The following is a 19,799-nucleotide window of genomic DNA, read 5'->3' as shown; positions in this document are numbered from 1 at the left end:
TAATTTGTATAATTGTGTAGTTAAAGGGACTGTAGATCCAATGAACTCATTTTAATTTAGAATACCATGTGCTACTTGATAAAATGGCTTTTCTGGCACCTAGATATCCTTTTAGGCATGCCTTGGAGACCCTGTAGTGTAAATAAAATTGTGTTGATTTGCTCAGGTCTATGGGATTTGGACTTGGTTCTGAAGTGAACATTATATTTAAATACATAGGTAAAAGGCAGAGTGAAAACATTTAGAATGCTCACAGATTGGTGTGGAAAGAAAAGTCTACGGAATCTGTGGGAACTTCTTCAGGACTCCAGGTTGGATAAGATAGTTTTGGGGGCAACATATGGTAATGGGGAATATTTTTTTTTTTTTTTAAGAAAGAAAGAATAGTTATTGATGACTAACTAGACATAGGAAATAAGAGTCTTAGCACCTTGAGTCTGAATGCTTACAAGGCGGATTTTAATATATAAAAAGGAAGTCAGGAAGATGCTGAGAAAAGCAGAAGAGAATAGTAGACCAAAAGAGATTCAGCTTGATGTTAGGCATTGAAAAATAATTAGATCTCCAGGTAAGAAAATTTTGCTTCCTCAACAGTTCTCATAGTGAAATCTGAGGTTCATAAGATCTTTTTGGAATGTATGGGAGATCAAAACAATTTTCATAATACTATCAAGACATGATTTTTCGGGGCGCCTGGGTGGCTCAGTCGTTAAGTGTCTGCCTTCGGCTCAGGTCATGATCTCAGGGTCCTGGGATCGAGCCCCGCATTGGGCTCCCCGCTCTGCGGGAAGCCTGCTTCTCCCTCTCCCACTCCCCTTGCTTGTGTTCCCTCTCTCGCTGTGTCTCTCTCTGTCAAATAAATAAATAAAATCTTAAAAAAAAAAAAAGACATGATTTTTCTTTTTCTCTGCATTGGCATTTCCTTTGGTAGTGCAAACACAATGGTGAGCAAAACTGTTGGAGCTTTAGCAAATTCAGTTAGTGGCACGAACTTGTACTCATAGTCATTGTATTCTTCATATCTACAGACTTGCAGGAAAAAAAGTCCAGTTTCATTTAAAAATGTCCTGATGAAGCAGTAAAAATTATTAATCTTATTATACATCAGCCCCGAATTATATACATATTTTTCACATTCTGTGTGTTGACATAATGCATAAAGCACATTTTCTGCATACTAAATTATAATGGCCCTCTTGACGAAAGACACCTGTGTGATCATTTCAACTGCAAGCTCAACTATCCACTCTTTTTCTTGAACATATTTTTTTTAGTGAAAAACATGATTGACAAATTATGATGATTCAGACGTGGGTATTTGGGTAGACATTTTCTTAAAGTGGACTAATGAACCTGCCACTTCAAGAAAAATAACTCACGGTGTTTGTTGCCAGTGATAACACTTGAGATTTCAAGAGAAAATTGGAATTATAGAAAACTTACAGGGATCACCATAAACTTGAAAAGTTCCTGATTACATACAGAAATGACCAACTCTGTCAGCATTGAGAAAATGTGCATAATGTGTGAGCCAACATTTCCAAATGTTAATGACTGAGTTACAAAATCATGCATGGGTAACAAAACCATGCATAGGAAAATGCAAACCAATGGGACATCACAACTGACCGTGAAAAAAAATTGTCAAGTTTTGGTGTAATAGCAAAGAAGAATATTGACAATTATCTGAAAAGATGGTTAAATATACCTCCTTTTGTCAATTGCATATCTTTGGGAGGCTGGATATTTTTCCTTTTTTTTTTTTAAAGACATATATTTTTTAAAGATTTTATTTACTTATTTGAGAGAGAAAGAGACCGCGCACAGGAGAGAGCTTGAGCAGGGGAGAGGGGCAGAGGGAGAGGGAAAAGCAGACTCCCCGCTGAGTAGGGAGCCTGAGGCAGGGCTTGATTCCAGGACCCTGGAATCACTACCTGAGCCAAAGGCAGACACTTAACCGACTGAACCACCGAGGCACCCCAGATTTTTTTCCATACACCTTGACCGAGACAACATATTGAAATGAATTAAACCCAGGAGCAGATATGAGAAGCTAGCTCTCTTGGATTAAGCCAGGTAGTAATAAAATTTACAATAATGTAAAATCATGCCACTCTTCACACTATTTGTTTTGGAAAATATAGTTGTTTTTCACAAAATATGTAACTTATTCTAATGTAATTAGTTTGTGATAGTTATTTTTTAAGAGGGCTGAATAAATATTTTTAGTTACCCATTTTTATTGTAAAATAATATATGTCTATAAATAGAACCCTCCAAGACAAAAGCTTTACAGGTTTCTCAGTAACTTTTAAGAATGTGAAGGATCCTGAGGCCAAAAACTTTGGGAATCACTGAGTAACATATGTACCTTTGGGGGTCATTAGCTTGGAAGTTTCATTTGATATTGGAGAAGTGGTGTTATATTTTGAATGAGATCATATAGAACAAATACCAGGGCTTGAAAAAAAAAAAAAACCAAAACTGGCCTAGGTTTTGGAGGAATGAGTGAAAGAAAAATAAATCCCCTGTAGAGGATGTAAGGGTATCAATGCCATCAATTTTAGGGGCTGACGTACCCAGGAGAGTGCAAGTCCTGCGAAGAAGACACTGCATTTGGTTAGGTAGAGGTCTATAGAGACCTTGAGCCATTTCAGTGGCCCAGTGCAACCTTTAATCTGAACCATTCAGTTATCTCTCTCTGTCCACCTGAATCTTCCACTGTTCCCTGATGGAATTTACGAACCATCACCAGCAAAAATCCCTGGATCCTCAGCCTTTATCTCTGAGTGGAACTTGACCTTCTTGTTCTAGCTGAACTTTAGTACATCTTCCCTTACAGTCTCTTCAAATACAGACTATTTCTTGGAGGGTCAGAATTGAAGAGCAAGAGTGTTTATTTCCTTCTCCACATGAACTTGGTAATAAAGATCTTACATGGTATCCTTTTTTCCCAGAGGTTAGGTGAATTTTCCAGTTAATAATTACAAATATTGGAAAATCCTCAGCTGTTTGGACCCCAGCACAAAACATGTAGGGATTTCTTTTCATTTATTTTTGCTATGTTAATAATAGTGGTTAATTTCCCAACAAAGGAATAATTATAATGGCTAATTTGGATTATATACCACATGTAATAGCCTAAGGTACTAAATTAACAGTGAAATCTCTGCATTTAATTGGATATATAAAGTTTTGTTTTATTTTTGGCTTAAATATTTACCAAATGGCACCTTTTCAGCTTATTTAAATAGTCTTTCAGCCTTTTCAAAGAGCCTCCATATCCTAATAGTTCAGAACCTAGATTCTGGAGCCAGATAGCTTGGATTTAGATGCAGGCTCTCTGCCCCTTTCTATGTAAATATAGAAAGTCACTTACTTGAGCAACTTTAGGAAATCACTTAATTTTCAGTGCTGGAGCTTGATTATCTTTAAAATGAGAATGCTAATAATAATTATTTATTTATTTATTATACTACTATTCTGATTATATTCAGTCTATAATTATGTTCACCAGACTCACTACCTGCTAGTATTCCATACTGTTGTTTATCAGACTTTGTTTATACTTTGTTTATTCCATACTGTTTATACTTTGTTTATTCCATACTGTTGTTTATCAGACATACTGTTGTTTATCAGATCAAGAGTCGGATGCTTAACTGACTGAGCCACCCAGTGCCCCTACCAAAGGAATTTAATAAAGCATCTAGCGTATGGCAAGTACATAGCAGAAGTGAGAGATTAAAAGTAGTAGGATTCTTTAATGTATTTTGAGCACTTTCCACCTGCAGGTGCTAGGACAGTGTGTGCATGTACAAATTCATTTAATCATCAAAGCCACCATATAGGATAGAAAGTGTCATTCTACCTGTTTTGTGATGAGAATAAATGAGGTGTGGGGAAGTTAGAAAATTTATAGTCACATAACTAACATTTCACTGTGGACTTGAACCTACACCTATAAGAATGTAAGCGAGGCTTCCAATGAACTAAGGGTTGGGACACATAAAGATGAACAGGACATGATTCCTGTATCAGAGGACCTCTGATCCCTCAGGAAAGGGAGGAGGTGACAGTCATTCTTCAAACATCTTTCCAGTGCAGGACGTAAATGCGGGGAGAGATCACCAGGTGTCAGCATGTACTTTATTTCATTTGAATTTAACGGATACTCTGTCCCATTGTCAGAACTGACACTATGATACCTATTTTATTAAAGAAAAAATTGATGCTTAGGCAAGTTAAATGGCTCATATGATTGGTTTATGGAAAACCCTAGACTAGAATCTTTGTCTCCTGAGTTTGCAAGTCAAGTGTAGACATTTGTTGTCTTCCATGATCAGTATTAGAGTAGGTTGAATATTGGCCTCTGGAGATATCAGGGACTGATTCCTGCATCTGTAAATCTGGGGGACAAAAAAGGTCTTTGCCGATGTGATTAAATTAAGGATCCTGAGATGGGGAGATTATTTTAGATTATTTGGCTGGACCCTAAAAACTACCACATATATCCTAAAAAGGGAGACAGAGATTTGAGATACACACAGAAAAGACAATATGACTATGAGGCAGAGACTGGATTTACACACCCACAAGCCAAAAAATGCCAGCAGACACAAGAAGCTGGAGGAGGCAAGGAATAGATTCTCTCCTAGAGTTTCTGGAGGGAGTTCAGCCTGGCCTATGGTGATTTCAGCCTGGTGGTTCTGATTTTTACTTTTGGTATCTAGAGTGTAAATTTCTCTTGTTTTAAGCTGCTTATTTTGTGGTAATTTCCTACAACAGTAATAGGAAACCACTACAAGCATCTTATATGGTTGGGGGAGGAGTGTGTTCCTTGATCCACATGGTTGCTCCCTTCTCCTCAAGAAAATCCCCTTGAACATGCCTGCTGGAAGACTGACTACATACTAGTATTCCAGACTGTCATTCGTCAGACCTCTGGTTGTCTTCCCTTATCAACTCAAGACTTTATTACCCAGCCCTCTCTTTCTCTCTCTTCACTTCTCTTACTACCGTCCTTGGCAACTTTAACATCCACTGTCTAGCCAGTGTCCTTGTATCCACATGTGCCCTAGATTACATTCTTTTGTTTATTCAAAAAATCTCCTCCAACAGTTCTTATCCCCCTGCTCAGCCATCAGTATTTATTTGTTGATCAGATTGCTCCTATCAGCATATGAACATCCCATAAATTCTCCCTCCTCCTAAAACAAATAGCTTTGCCCTCGCATTTCCCTCCCGTCCCTGTCTTGGTTCTCTACTTCCATTATAGCAAGGATTTTCAAGAGAGCTGTCTATATATTGCCTCAATTCCTGTTCTCTTTTGTGCTCACATTCTGCTGAGGCAGCTCTTGTCAAGGTCAGTCAGAGCCTCTCTCTTGTCAGTGCCCGTGGTCAGTTGTTATTCCTCATCTCACTTGACCTCTTAATAGCATTTGACGTGATGGATGACTTCCTTCCACTTGAATCATTTTCCTCCCTTGGTTTCTGGCATAGTCCACTCTCCTGATTTTCTTTTTATTTCACTGGCTTTTTATTCTCATTCTTCTTGCTGGCTGCTCTTCTTTTCCTGCATCTCTGCACTCTTCCCTATCTTCCCTTCTTAGGTTATTTCATCCAGTACCCGGATTTGACTCTCCTTGCCCATCTATCTCAGGTCTGTGTCACCAGGCTCCACTTTCCCCATGAGATACAAATTATTTTATCTAACACTGTACTGAGAAGCTTTATTTGAATTTCTAATTGGTATTTCATTCTTACCATGTCCAAAATAGAACTTTGAATTTCCAACTCCCACCTCACACAAACATGGTGCCTCCATAGACTTGCCTATCTCAGTAATTGGCACCACTGTGCATCCAGCTGTTGAGGCACAGGCTTCAGAGGTATCCTTCATTTACCCATCTGCTCATGGCTGGCTTTTTTCATTAATGAAGTCTCTACTCAAATGTTGCTTCCTCAGTGGAGGCTTTCCCGTTCACATTATCTTAGTCAATCCATAGAAAATCAATTTGCCCAAACCAGTTTGCCAAATTAATTTTTTAATGTGCCAAATAACCAAATATTATATATAGTTTGGGTAGTTTGGATATAGTTGGTAAATTCAGGAATTTTGCTTTTGGGAATAGATTAGTCAGGGAATTTACTTTTGATTGTGTGCTAATGAGTTGATTATGGACAAATTGACCTAGAGCCCTCCAAAACAGTGATCTTATCACTCTCTACCCTTTAATGTTTTTTCTATAGTACTTACTTAATACAACAATAAATCATATTTATATGTCTGCTTTTATATTTTCCTATCCTTTAGACTCTAAGCCTCACGAGGGTAGGGCGCCTGGGTGGCTCAGTTGGTTAAGCCTCACGAGGGTAGACTTTTCAACTTTAGTATTGAGGTCTACAGCAGGTGCTCAAAAATAATGGTTTAATGAATGAATGCAACAATGAGTGACAAAAAACAACAATTGGATTTGAATACATTGAAGAAGGAATGGGCAATGTGTCACTCTAAGCTGAAAATACAGAACATTCTTATTTTCTTGAGCTATCAAAAAGGGAAAATGAGATTATGAAGTAAAGTGACATAAAGGTTTTTGTTTAAGTAAAGGAGACCAATGTGTTAGAGTATGGAATTAAGGAAAAAAAAAAAGGAAAAAGACCCACCAATAAAGGATATTGATTTTTTTAGTTTTGTGTAACAGTAGAAGACGATATAAATCAGTGAATAAAAAACTGTTTTATATGACAGTTCTGTATTTCTAGATTGTGTTTCTGGGTTTATTTATTTATTTTTAAAGATTTTATTTATTTATTAGAGAGAGAGTGCGAGCAAGTGGGGGGAGGGGCAGAGAGAGACGGAGAGAGAGAATCCCAAACAGACTGTGCGTTGAGAATGGGGCCAGATGCAGGGCTCGATCCCATGGCCGTGAGATTATGATCTGAGCCAAAATCAAGAGTCAGATGCTTAACTGACTGAGCCACCCAGGCACCCCTGTTTCTGGTTTATTTTAGAAATTATTGGATTTGATTTAAAATCTTCATCCCACAATAACTTATGAAACAATCTATAGTGAGTTGTTTGACATTGATTTTATCTGTTACATAAGTGCTTAAATGAGTTTAAAACCTTGCTAAAGTCATAAATTGATTTTCAGAACATAAATGATTATAAAATGATATTCGTAATAAATGTGAAGCACCATGATAACCGCATTAGTGGGGAGGGAAATGAGGAAGGAGAAAAGTTGAGAAAGTATTTTTCCATGCAGTGCTTGTCCAAGGAGACCAGATTAATTACTAATATGTTAATTTTTTGGTGATACAGATTAATATCCACTTACTATTTATTTGTATAGATGACTAATTTCTGAAGAATGATATTATAAATCATACTGCATAACATTTAAAAAATATGTCATTAAGTTAATATTCTAGAAAACTTTTATTATATATTTTATTTTATGAAAAAGTTGAGGAAATATGGAAATATCAAAGGGATGAATTCAGTATAAAAACTTTAGACTGGAGAAATTGGTAATTGCTTCTTTTACTTAGATATGCATATCTTCACAGTGGCTATGATGGTCTTCTGCTAATTAAAGGAATTATTAAATGTGACCATATTAAAATTATTGGAAGGCATTCTTGTTAAATAAGAAAGGCAGAAGGGTTTACAGTTCATCGTAATATGTATGTGATAAAAACTGGTTGAGAAATTGTTCTTGAAATGATCTACCTGTCTCTACCTATCTACTCATGTATTGATAATTAATACAGAGGAAAAGATAATTTCTGACAAAAACTAGCTCTGAAGTAGCAGGGTATTGAGGAATTATCTGTGGTAGTAACAACATTTGTGACTTAAGAATTGTAAGGCACAAATATGTAAATTTCCTCTGAAAATTTCTCTCCAACCCAGGTACACATTGTAAAATCATGTGATTATCCACAGTTGATATGATTTAATCTTTCTTCATCTATTTCATTGCTATGTTTGAGAATATCTGGGGTCTTAAATTGTAATAGATACTTCGAACTTTGTATCTTAAAATGTCCATATATCAAAAATAATAAAAATATGAAAAGGGTCATAAAATGTCTGTTCATGTCATGCAGGAGAGGTTATTATAACAGTTATTTCATGATCATTAGATTTTGAAATCATCTTTATCTTTAAAGCAGTAAAGGCCCCATAAATATTGTTTCTCCCATTGTAAAAAGCTACCTGCATATAAGTCTTCACTGATTTTGCAATTTGTCAAATTTAATTTTAAATCAGTATCACCTTGTTTTATCTCCACCAGTTGTATTTAAGTTTAAATCCTCAGTTTAAGTGTCAGTAATCATTTGTATGTACTGTAAAATGTCTCTAAAGGGAATGTGGGCTGAAAACAGTTGATACAAGTTTCCAGTCATAGGTATTTTGTTATTAAATTTTCACAGGATGTTAATGTTGAAAATTGAAGTAGATGCAGATCAACTTCATGTATTCCGGCTTCATTTTCTACTTAATGAGATGATACATAAATTAATTCTCTCGTAAAGCTGGGGGAAATTATGTTTTTTATTCAATCAGTAATTAGATAACAGTTTCTTACTCAACCTACCACTCCTAGGCATTAAAAGGAAAGTTGGAAGTTTCCTGCCTTGGTAGACTTGATCTGATAGCACTGGAAAGAAGAGCTTATTGAAATTCTCAACGAAAAGCAACAGATGATTTTTTTTCCTAGTCTGTTTCTTAACTTCCTTAAGCAAGCCTAGCAAATGTTTATTTATTTTCAATAGGTGTTATAATTTTAGGCACATCAACAGAACACTATTATTTGTATAGCTTAGGTGAGGGCTATTTTTTACTTATTAAAACTTTGTAATGAAAGGACAGTATGGTTTCTCTTTAATAATGAAGTAGACGTGATTAATTATTTAGCATCTACCCTACCTTGGATTTATAAATACTGATTTTGTATGTGGATTATTCTTTTGCACAACAGCAAAATCATTTATTTATTTGACAATTCTTTTGACAAGTTTAAATTCTTGTTAAAATCATAATACTAATTCCATAAAATGGAAACACTCAACTATGGAAAACATAGGAGAACGAAGTGATGAGTTTGCAAATTCAGAGTTAATACAAACAGCTAATTTTAGTAAATTCAACTTCTGATTTTGCCAACTTTTCTTTAAAAAAAATTTAACAAAATCATCCAGTGGATTGGCTTCTAGACTGTTCAGTTTCTGATGTGTTTATATATTAACATTTTATATTAGGATCAAAAATTCACAAAAGTATGTTTACCCCTAATCCTTAAAGATTCAAATGTGTATAGAACAATTATTTACTGTTTTCGTCATTGGATTTAAGAAATGTTTAGGATCACAAATACACACATTCAAAAATACCAATACATATTTAGGTAATTCAACTAACTGGAATGTGTCAATATCAGATTTAACACAGATTGAAAAATAAATCTTTATATTGCAATAAGTTAATAGCATACTGAAAAACTACTACAGAATAGTCCATTTTAAAAATCCATTTTGTGTTTAAATATTCAGGAGATAGTCAGAATGTTGGTATTTGGACACATGTCATCTCTTATTCAGAGGTTAGCAAAAACAATACATAGTCATGAAAACTAAAATTATAATATTTACAACATTAGAGACAAGTTTTAAAATGTTACTCTAATAGGATTCCTAACATTTTTATATACTTTGCAGTTATTTTGTTTAAAAGATCAGAGGAAAACTAGTCTGAAATAAAATAAAAGTAAAAATCCTAAACATTAAATATCTTCTTTTCAATATTGCTTTCACAGAATAAATTTGCAAAACCTATTTGTTATAGCAGCTGAAAAGATAAATCCCAATATTCCTGAATCATTATAAGTTGTAAATTACTGGGACTGGAATTTATAAAGAAACATTTTATTTTTTACTTTAAAAAGTTGTGTTTGAACATCACTTAGAGTTGGCAGAAATCAGATGGAGCGTTTGTATTTCCTGGGGTAACATTCAACGTTTATTGCACCGAGAATCCTATGGCGGGTATCAGTCACAATCACGTCTACAGCACACACCTTAGAAAAACTGGTGGGAGGTATGTAAGCGTGCCTGTGGTATTGGTATCTTTAAACCTATCCTTATTTTATCTTAAAAAAATTGCAAACATTGCTATTTAACCATCACTGGCAAATAATCTCATTTGCAACCTACCTCGTAATTCTTGGCCACACGCAATTTGCTGAGAGACACAAGCCTATATTAATGAGAAAAATATAAGCTTAGCAGTTTTGTTTTAGTTCCAACTACAGGTTTAACTCACTTTTCACACTCACTCTTGCGGGTCTTTGAAAGCAGAGTGCCGAGGCTGAGATTGCAGCTGTGGGGTCAGGCTGTATGGCGGAATGCTTGTCGAGCTGCTGTGTAAACGCAGAGAGCACACTTTATAGATTATCTGCAAGTGCAATTATTCAAAAACTGGCTAGGTTGAAACAATCATGGAAGCTGCTGGTTAAATGCAGACTCGTGAACCAAAACAGACCCACCGAGTTGCAAACCCCAGTGCAGAGACCTGGCAATCGGAATTTTCCTTACCCAGACTGGGCGATCAGGTGATCTCACTTGAAGCCTTCATTCACTCACATTTTCACTGAGTGTAGAGTAGATAGGCTTACATTCTAGTGGGCCCTGGAGATGCAGATAACAGGAGCCCTGCTTCCTTCGTAAGTTAGAGTGTGTAGGACTCTGTTGCCACAGAGTCGCAACCACCTTTAAAAGCTGTTGTCTTTGGGTTGCTGGGTGGCTCAGTTGGTTAAGCGTCTGCCTTCGGCTCAGGTCATGATCCCAGGGTCCTGGGATCGAGTCCCACATCGGGCTCCCTGCTCCGCGGGGAGCCTGCTTCTCCCTCGGCCTCTGCCTCTCTCTCTCTGTCTCTCATGAATAAATAAATAAAATCTTAAAAAAATAAAAAATAAATAAAAGCTGTTGCCTTTGATGATGGGGTAGATGTCCTTCTTTAGTTCAGGCTGGTGTCACAGAATACTGCATGCCTTATATAAGCAAAAAAACATTTATTTCTCATAGTTCTAGAGGCTGGGACGTCCAAGATCCTCGTGCTGGCAGGTTCATTGTCTGGTGAGGGCCTCCTTCCGGGTTCCCGGATGGTCATCTCCCTGTGTCCTCACATCCAGAAGGGGCCAAGGAACTCTCCAGAGTCTCTTTTATAGAGGCGCTAATCCCATTCACGAGGGCTTCACCCTCATGACCTAGTCACCTCCCGAAGGCCTCACTCCCAAGTGCCATCATGTTGGAGATTAGATTTCAAACATATTAATTTTAGGGGGGAAACAAATATTCAGTCTGGAGCAAGCACCTTCATATATCACACTAAAGCTTGAAACCCAACATTAAATGGTCTCAGAACAAAATCAGAATACACGATACTGTATTTTATCTGTCTGTGCTTTTCATAAAGGTGTTTGGTTTGGTTTGGTTTGTTATTGCTACTGTTTGTTTTTAGGACACTATGGCATATGCATGCACTACTAATAAGGTGGACACAGTTCCACTTTATGAGGAGCTCTCCCTGCACTTCTGCCTTTTATTATTTCATTTCATTCTCCTGTCGTTCCATCTCCTTTTATAATATATTCAATGGTCTGATTACTGAATTACTGTGTGGTCTTTTACAACCTAATTAAAAATAACTATGAGATCGGGGTTATGGGAGATAATTTTATTGATGTATTTTACAATTAATTATGTATTGATAACAGTCCAGCATCATTATTTATTATAATTAGGCTAATTATAAAATGTAATTACTAGAATATCCAAGGTGTTCAACTGCTGCCTAAAGCTATCATTTTGAAATATAACTTTTGCCAGCCAATTACTACAGCCTTCCTTAATTTGTGGATAAATCATGCTCTGTTATTTCTACGGAGAAATTGATTTGGAAGCATCAGTTCCCTAAGTGAGAAAATAAAATGTCCCACAGTAAAGTGTTTGGGTGACAAGGTGATAAGAACAACAGAATATGGTTCAGAAGATGGTCACACAGTTACTGTCATTGACTAATACAACTCACGACTTTCCTACTACTTAACAGGGTTTGCCAGTCAAGGCATTGTTTAACCATGAAATATTTTACTTTCTTTTTAATTTGAACATGCTAGGGGGTCTGAGGGTTATCAGCCTTCCCTGTGGGTGTATAGCTTCTCTTTGCAGTAACTAGTGTATAATCTACTAGCTTTCATTCTGGAAAAAAAAGACATTGAAAAACTGTAAAAATACAGTAGGTGTTGAATCAAGCATCTAATGCCAGTCTTATATCAACAGTGAACCCACGGTTGGAAATTGTCTTCTCAGTGACACTTTCCTTCTGTCTTTGGTGGGTTATGGCTGACTGTGCAACAAAATAAGCAGGGAATTACCATATCATAACTTCTTTCTTATCTCTATACTTTCTAAAGATGTTTGACTTTAGGAAATACATCTTAGAAAACTTAATGCTCACCGTTGACCAGCCGTTATCCTTGGAAAGCTAAAGTGGGGTTAGTAGGCCGAGCATTCCCATTTGGATCCTTAGGTTGGGTAGGATGCATTAAGCTCATTTACTGTCTGGAGCAGACAGATGCCCAGTTTTAACATGAATACTAAGGCTTTTCGTGTTTTACCTCTGCTTTTGTTACAGAAGCCCTCGAAACTCTCATCAGACAAGCAGAGAATTACACCAGCATTCTCTTTTGCAACACCTACAGGAACATGGCCCTAGAGGCTGCAGCCTCAGTTCAGGAGTTGTTCACTGATGTGGGGCTCTATTTATTTGGTGCGGATGTTAATCCTGAAGAGTTCATAAACAGATTCTTTGACAGTCTTTTCCCACTTGTCTACAATCACCTCATTAGTCCTGGTGTGACGGACAGTTCCCTGGAATACTCAGAATGCATCCGGATGGCCCGCCGCGATGTTAGTCCATTTGGTAATATTCCCAAAAGAGTAATGGGGCAGATGGGGAGATCACTGCTGCCTAGCCGCACATTTCTGCAGGCGCTGAATCTGGGCATCGAAGTCATCAATACCACAGACCATCTGCACGTCTCCAAAGAGTGCAGCCGAGCCCTCCTGAGGATGCAGTACTGCCCTCTCTGCCAGGGCCTGACTCTCAGTAAGCCTTGCATGGGGTACTGCCTCAACGTCGTGAGAGGCTGCCTGGCACACACGGCAGAGCTGAATCCGCACTGGCATGCCTACATCCGGTCCTTGGAGGAACTGTCAGACGCCATGCACGGAACATACGACATTGAACATGTGCTCCTGAACTTCCACGTGCTCGTTAACGACGCTGTGATGCAAGCTCGCCTCAATGGACAGAAGTTATCGGAACAGGTAAGCAGCCCCGCCACATCTCCTGACCGACGGCTTAGAGCTCAGGCATTAGGTGTGTACATAAAGTTCCGTTGATTATAAGCACATCATTATGTACTTGAAAATGATGGCAGCTTAACAAGTTAATACGTCAGGAAAGAGTAGGAGAATGCATGGGATGCCATGTTTGAGTCAAGATATATTTTCTATATCTTACAGTAGATGGTTGGTTAGCTACTTTCCACTTTCTCCTCTAAGTAGAAGCCTTCTCCTAGTGTTAGGTCAGTGAGGGAGAGAGGACTCAGGTTGAAAATCGGGACCAGCATGGATCTGAATCTGCCGTCTGCCAGGAATTCCCAGATGCCTTAGATTCTTTGAGCCTGTCTCCTCAATGATAAAAAGAGAATAATAACACGTAACTTTTGGAGTATTCTTTTTTGGGAAGGTAGACAATATGTATGCAAACTAACTAGTACGGTGTCTGTTATTCAAAAAATGGGTAGTTATTGTTAGCATTTCAGAGGTGTTCAGCATTAAAATAGAAAATGCCAATGATATATTCATTAAATGAAGACTTGACAGCTTAATGTTCAAAAGTGTTTCTTCACAGAGTCTTCAGAATCTGTCACAGTGATGGTGTAATGATTTTTCAAAATGTGCTATATGCAACATCCAAGAAGACTTTAGAAAGTGTTTGAAACAAAATCATCAAGTGAAAGGGCATGGGAGTTTTCTATTTGTCCCACCTTCTGTAGAGTCATTTTCTTATATATTCACAGGCTCCTGAGTAACATTCTCATACCCCATATAGTGAAGTAGGACCTGTTGCTGATGTTTAGCCTAAATCATTTCTCCCGAAACAAAATTATATTCCTTGGTGCTGAGAGAAGACATCTCCCTGCCCCCCAGTCCTAATTTACTGAATTAATAAACATCCTAATCGTTAGCCTTAAAAGTTATACTTTAATTTCTGGTAGATATTGGATCTGAAAATATTTATGTGCAGTCATCTCTTCACCTTTCTTCTTAGCTTCCAGGGTCTTTGCAGGGCCTGTGTGAGCCTATAAGGTGCCCTTATGCAGATTAGACATGGTGCCCTCTTTAGGTGCACACCACACCCTTATATGGCTTGGTGGGTAGAGTGAGCTGGATTTCAACTTCTGCTTCCCAATTTATTCGGCTGGGTGTCCTTGGACAGTGAACAGGATTCCCAACAATATGCAATGGTCTGAATCTTTCTGCAATCTCAGATTTTTCTGGAGATCAGATAAGCACCAGAGCTTTTGGAAAGGATGTAATAAACCAACTCAAATGAGGTATAAAAGACGTTTAAGTTTTCGAGTATTTCTTAGTTACGAGAAATAAGATCCAGGAAACAAATATGATTATTATGATGTCAAGTATTTGTAGAAGGGAAGGCAGGCTCAAGAGCTCTGAAATCAAGTCCAGATTTGATTATTAATTTGGGGCATGCTATGTAACCTCGAAGGGACAGAGTTTTCTAATATACATAAGTAAATAGGTTTTAGTGCCTTTTATTATGTATTTTCAAGACCTGGAGGGCCTGTTTGTATCCTTAAAATACATCACATAGAAAATTATGTTTTTCCTATTTCAAACACTAAACTAACACAGGTTCGTACTTAGATAAACATGTTTTCAAGTCCTGAGTTGGCTAGTCATTTGTCATGTGGCCTGGGACAGCTACTAACACCTACTAACGAAGGATTCTGTTTGGTCTTGTGTGGAGGAAGTAGAAATGGTTCGGGTGGGATAATGTCGGTAAGGCTCTGACATTGATAGACACTCGTCCTGGAAATGCTTGCTTTTTTCTTTCCCTAGTCTAAGGCCAGCCCTGAGCAAACCTCAGGGAAGCAGGTTACTTTAGTATCTTAAAGGATTAGAATCATCATTGTACTTGTGTTTTATAAATAAGTTTTATTTTTATTTATTTTTTAAATGATTTTATTTATTTTAGACAGAGAGCGTGGGTGAGCAGAGGGAGGGGCAGAGGAAGAGGGAGAGAGAGAATCTCAAGCAGACTCCATGCTGAGTGTGGAGCCCGACCTGGGATTTGATCTCAAAATCCTGAGATCATGACTTGAGACCAAACCAAGAGTAGGATGCTTAACCAACTGAGTCACCCAGGTGCCACTATAAGTAAGTTTTAAACAGGACTTCTGTCATATGAAACTCTATGGTAGATTTATAAAGAACATTCTTTTCTTTTAGGCAAATCATTTGATTTGATATAATCAATAGTCCTATGACTATCTTGAGAAATATTCATCATTACTAATAAGTTGTAGATTCTTTTCTAAATAAAACAACTGAGATTCTCTTTTAAACTTACGGCAATAGAAGAAGGAGATACTGACTTTAAATTCCTTGAAAATTGACTCATTAATATTTACTTCTGCCAACTTCAAAGTGATTTATAAGCTATTTATCAAGCTTCGATAACCAGTTCACACACCAATGAATTTAACAAATTCAAAATAAATTACTGGAGAGCCAGAAAATAATGACTTTCTCACATTCCCAAAGCAATTTGTGAGATCTAGGACTTCCAAGTCTAGTCCTCAGTAATACATATTTTCACTTTAAGAAATCCATAGAGGAATCTGCTGTATCATGTTTCCGTTGGATGAGTTTCAACTGGAAAGAAAAATGTTCTCAGTTTCCTGAGACTATCGTAAGTGTCTTCTATTTAATAAGCCATTAGAGAAACAGAACCTAATTTACAATAGAGTATTTTCATTTTATAATTATTCTGGGGCTTAAGACAATACTTAATTTAATAAAACATTAACAGCGAAGTGTAGATATTAGAACCACTGGCTCTCCTGTCCGACTGGATTTCACATCTGCTCTACCACTTACTAGCTGTTAGTTGGTGCATTTGATTACTCATCTCTCTCTGCTCTAGTTTCCTCTTTGGTGAAATGGAACAATAATACCTACATCATGGAGTTCTTGTTAGAATAAAATGAGCTTTCACACTTAGATGAGTGTCTTGTACATGGTGAATGTTTGAATCCTACTAATTATCATCATGTTGTATTATTTATGGATACTTTGTTGGTTTCTCTGATGTTGTAAATGCTCCTAAAGCAAACACGCCTTTCCTAATGTGGTGTAGAGTTAAAAAAAATTTTAATGGTCATTTAATGTAAGCAAATGATTGTAAAGATTTTCCTTGAATGAGAAAAAACCTTGGAATTTTCAGAAAACATTATGCAACTCCATAATGTGTTTTAATATTAATGGCTATTAATTAATAATTAACAGATATAGGAAATCATTTAATGATTGAATGATTTGTTAGGGAATCATTTATTTATTTTGTAAATAAAGTTAATTTTTTTGCTATTCATTATATTTAGCATATTATTAACAGAATTTAATACTTTAACTTATTCAAAGAACCTAGGACCTGTGTTAATTTCAGTGTTTCAACATCTTCTCAATGGAACAGATATTACTAAGAAACTCAGCTGAACATTGATTCTGTACAATTTTAGAAACAAAAATTTTTTTTTAGCTTTATTTGCATATAATTGACAAAAAAATTTTTTATTTAAATATCTGGTAGAATTCACCAGTGAAATTTGGTCCTGGGCTTTTCTTTGTTGAGAGGTGGGTTTTGTTGTTGTTGTTGTTGTTGTTTTACTGATTCAATCTCCTTACTCATTATTTGTTCAGATTTTCTATTTTTTTCATGATTTAGTTTTGGTAGGTTTTATGTTTCCAGGAATTTAACCATTTATTCTAGGTTATCCAGGGTGCTGGCATAAAGTTGTTCTTAGCAGTCTCTATGACTCTTTATATTTCTGTGATGTCAGTTGTAAACTGTGTCTCTTTTTTCACTTATAATTTTATTATTTGAGTCTTCTCTATTTTTTTCTCAGTCTAGCCACTTTTTTATCCTTTCAAAAACCAGCTCTTCATTTCATTGATACTTTCTATTGTTTATCTAGTTCCCATTTCATTTATTTCTGCTTTGATCTTTGCTGTGTCTTTTCTTCTGGTAACTTTGGGCTTAGTTTGTTCTTTTTTCCCCCTAGGTAAATGTGTAAAGTTAGGTTGTCTTTTTGTGAGTTTTTTCCCCTTCCTATAGGTGTTCATCACTATAAACTTCCAGCCAGCCCTGCTTTTGCTGGATCTCATAAATTTTGGTATGCTCTGTTTTCACAGCTGGGAGTTGGGGTTTCTCTCTGGATTGAATGGCGCTTTGCTGAGGGTGGGATTTACGGCAAGTGTGTATCTCAGTCCTTCCTGCCCATTGCAGGCTAGGGGTTTTCTCATCCACCCAGGGTGTTCAGCTAGTTTGTAGATTTCTTTCAGAGGAAATTTTTCTATGGGTAGTTATATGTTTTGTCCATTTGGTGCATCTATGGGTGGAGAGAAATTCAGAGCCTCCTATGTTACCATCTTGGGAATTACTACCACAAAAAAAATTTTTTTAAGTCTGTAATGGGTTTAGAAACATAATTTCCAACAGTAAAAGTCCTAATTTGTATTTTTAAATAGATAATCAGTTTTTCACATCTCTTACCTATGCACTGTTAGTAGAGATTCAGCTGGTTGCATTCAAATTACTTTAGAATAGCTATTCACTTCAATTTTAATACCTATCAAAATTGAGTTTAAGGTGAATCGTACACACTGGTGCACTCTAATTAAACTCTGTTGTGGAGATAACTATACCTCATCACTTCCTCTCTACATATTCACATTTATCTGTATCTCAAAATGAAACCATAATAAATTAATCATGTGTTTTTAAGTATCTTGATGATATTCTTCTATATAAATTGAAAAGGAAAATTAAAATAGTAGCCGGGATTAATTCTGGTAAGGCACTAATTTGGTTCTATTTTTCCTAATGTGGTATAGAGTTGCTTAAAAATCATTGTGTTATATGATTTTGTATAACAAGGATTGTAGGACAAATAAGGTTGAGGCAACACATTACTGTCTGAAGGGTGCATCCTTGAAATGGTTTACAGTGGGAATGGTGGGAGGAATGTACACTCCAAGGACACAGGAGAGAGTTAGGAGCCTCCAATTGCCTGGGTCCAGCTCACATGTCCACTGGCAGTCACTTCCTCTCGGGGACAACCTCCAACAGTTGCACAAGAAACAAAAAGCCAAGAAGGCATTATGTCTGAAGCAAACTTTTTTTTTTTTTTTTAACAAGCTTTCATTCATGTACATTTTTGTATTTGGCTGCCACAGAATAAAAGACTATGACCAAAGGTTATAAATCAATGACCTATGGACCAATTTTTTTGGTAGCTGGGCAAGACTTCATTGAAAATGTATTCATAATATATTTAAAGCTATCATTTTAACCTTTGCCTAATTTTTATTTAATTTATGTGGAGGGCTAATGTTTAACTTAGGATTAGTAGATGCCTCCACTGGACTTGTTCTTCTGAGAAGTAAAGCTGGAGCTCCACATGAGACAAGGGAGAGTCCTAAGAATTCAACTCGTCACAATCGAAGGGGAAAGATACTAGTTTCTAGGGTAAAAGACATCTCAGAAAGAATCCAATCTAAGTGGGCCAACCGAAAGTAGAAAAATCTATAAGCTCATAAGAAAAAGAGATTCATTAGACCATGAGAGGCTAGTCCAAGTCATCATCTTATACAGAAGTCACTTCAAAATGTTTTCACCTGCTTAATTCTGCACACGAGGTAGTGAGAGGGAGCTTGCCATTGCGGAATGGCAGCCGGAGTATGTAGCCATAATTAGTGGGTTCTCCTCCCAGTGCTGGGACCATTGAGTTCTTTCCAGCTGTGGAATGAGGCAAAAAAATGTTCTGACTAGAGGTAATTCAAAGGTTCTATTGTCCAGTGATTTCCTACTCAAATAAATACAATATATCGAGATATTTCTATAACATGGTCAGCCTCTGCTGTTAAGAATTTTCTTCACATGCTTGATTAGATCTGAATCCTTCATCTTTTGGCTATTTCCTCCCGGTGCTTGTGGATCATGGGGGAAAGGGAGGTCCAATTTGGCCCTTTGAGAATGTCTGTAGAGCTTGAAATGATTTTCAGTAGTGAGGGCCAATCACAACCCACGTAGCTCATACGAGGTAAGCCTATTTTTTTTAAGGAATACATTAGATAAGAAGCTTGCATAATTTAATTATAGATATTTCCTAAGACTTTGAAAATGTGGCATGATTAATTTGGGATTTTATCTTTCTGGGAAAGATTATAGTATGAATTACTTGAGAATAAGTACTGATAACCATGATTGTTTATTTCTACTTAATTTCCTAAGAGAGGAATAATTATTAAATGTCTTGTGAAGATCTGAAGATCTATAAAGGAAAATCTGGACAAAGATCTCCTGGAACAATGGCCTATCATGTTTTTAGATGGTTCTAGTTGTTTGACAA

The 19,799-nt window shown here is 36.7% G+C and overlaps 1 protein-coding gene across 7 annotated transcripts in view; it reads left to right on the top strand.

Annotated features, from left to right (window-relative positions):
• Window positions 1–19,799, top strand: part of GPC5 (glypican 5) — a 1,360,202-nt gene that overhangs the window by 253,923 nt on the left and 1,086,480 nt on the right. For all 7 annotated transcript variants that reach the window (XM_032402777.1, XM_032402772.1, XM_032402776.1 and 4 more), the window contains one exon: window positions 12,710–13,404. In XM_032402777.1, coding sequence (XP_032258668.1) covers window positions 12,710–13,404 — 695 coding nt within the window. The remainder of the gene's footprint in view (window positions 1–12,709; window positions 13,405–19,799) is intronic.

Source organism: Phoca vitulina, unplaced genomic scaffold, assembly GCF_004348235.1.
Source record: "Phoca vitulina isolate PV1807 unplaced genomic scaffold, GSC_HSeal_1.0 scaffold5, whole genome shotgun sequence".
In the NCBI taxonomy this organism is placed as follows: Eukaryota; Metazoa; Chordata; class Mammalia; order Carnivora; family Phocidae; genus Phoca; species Phoca vitulina.
Note: the sequence above shows the minus strand (reverse complement) of the source record. Positions and strands in the feature narration are given on the sequence as shown.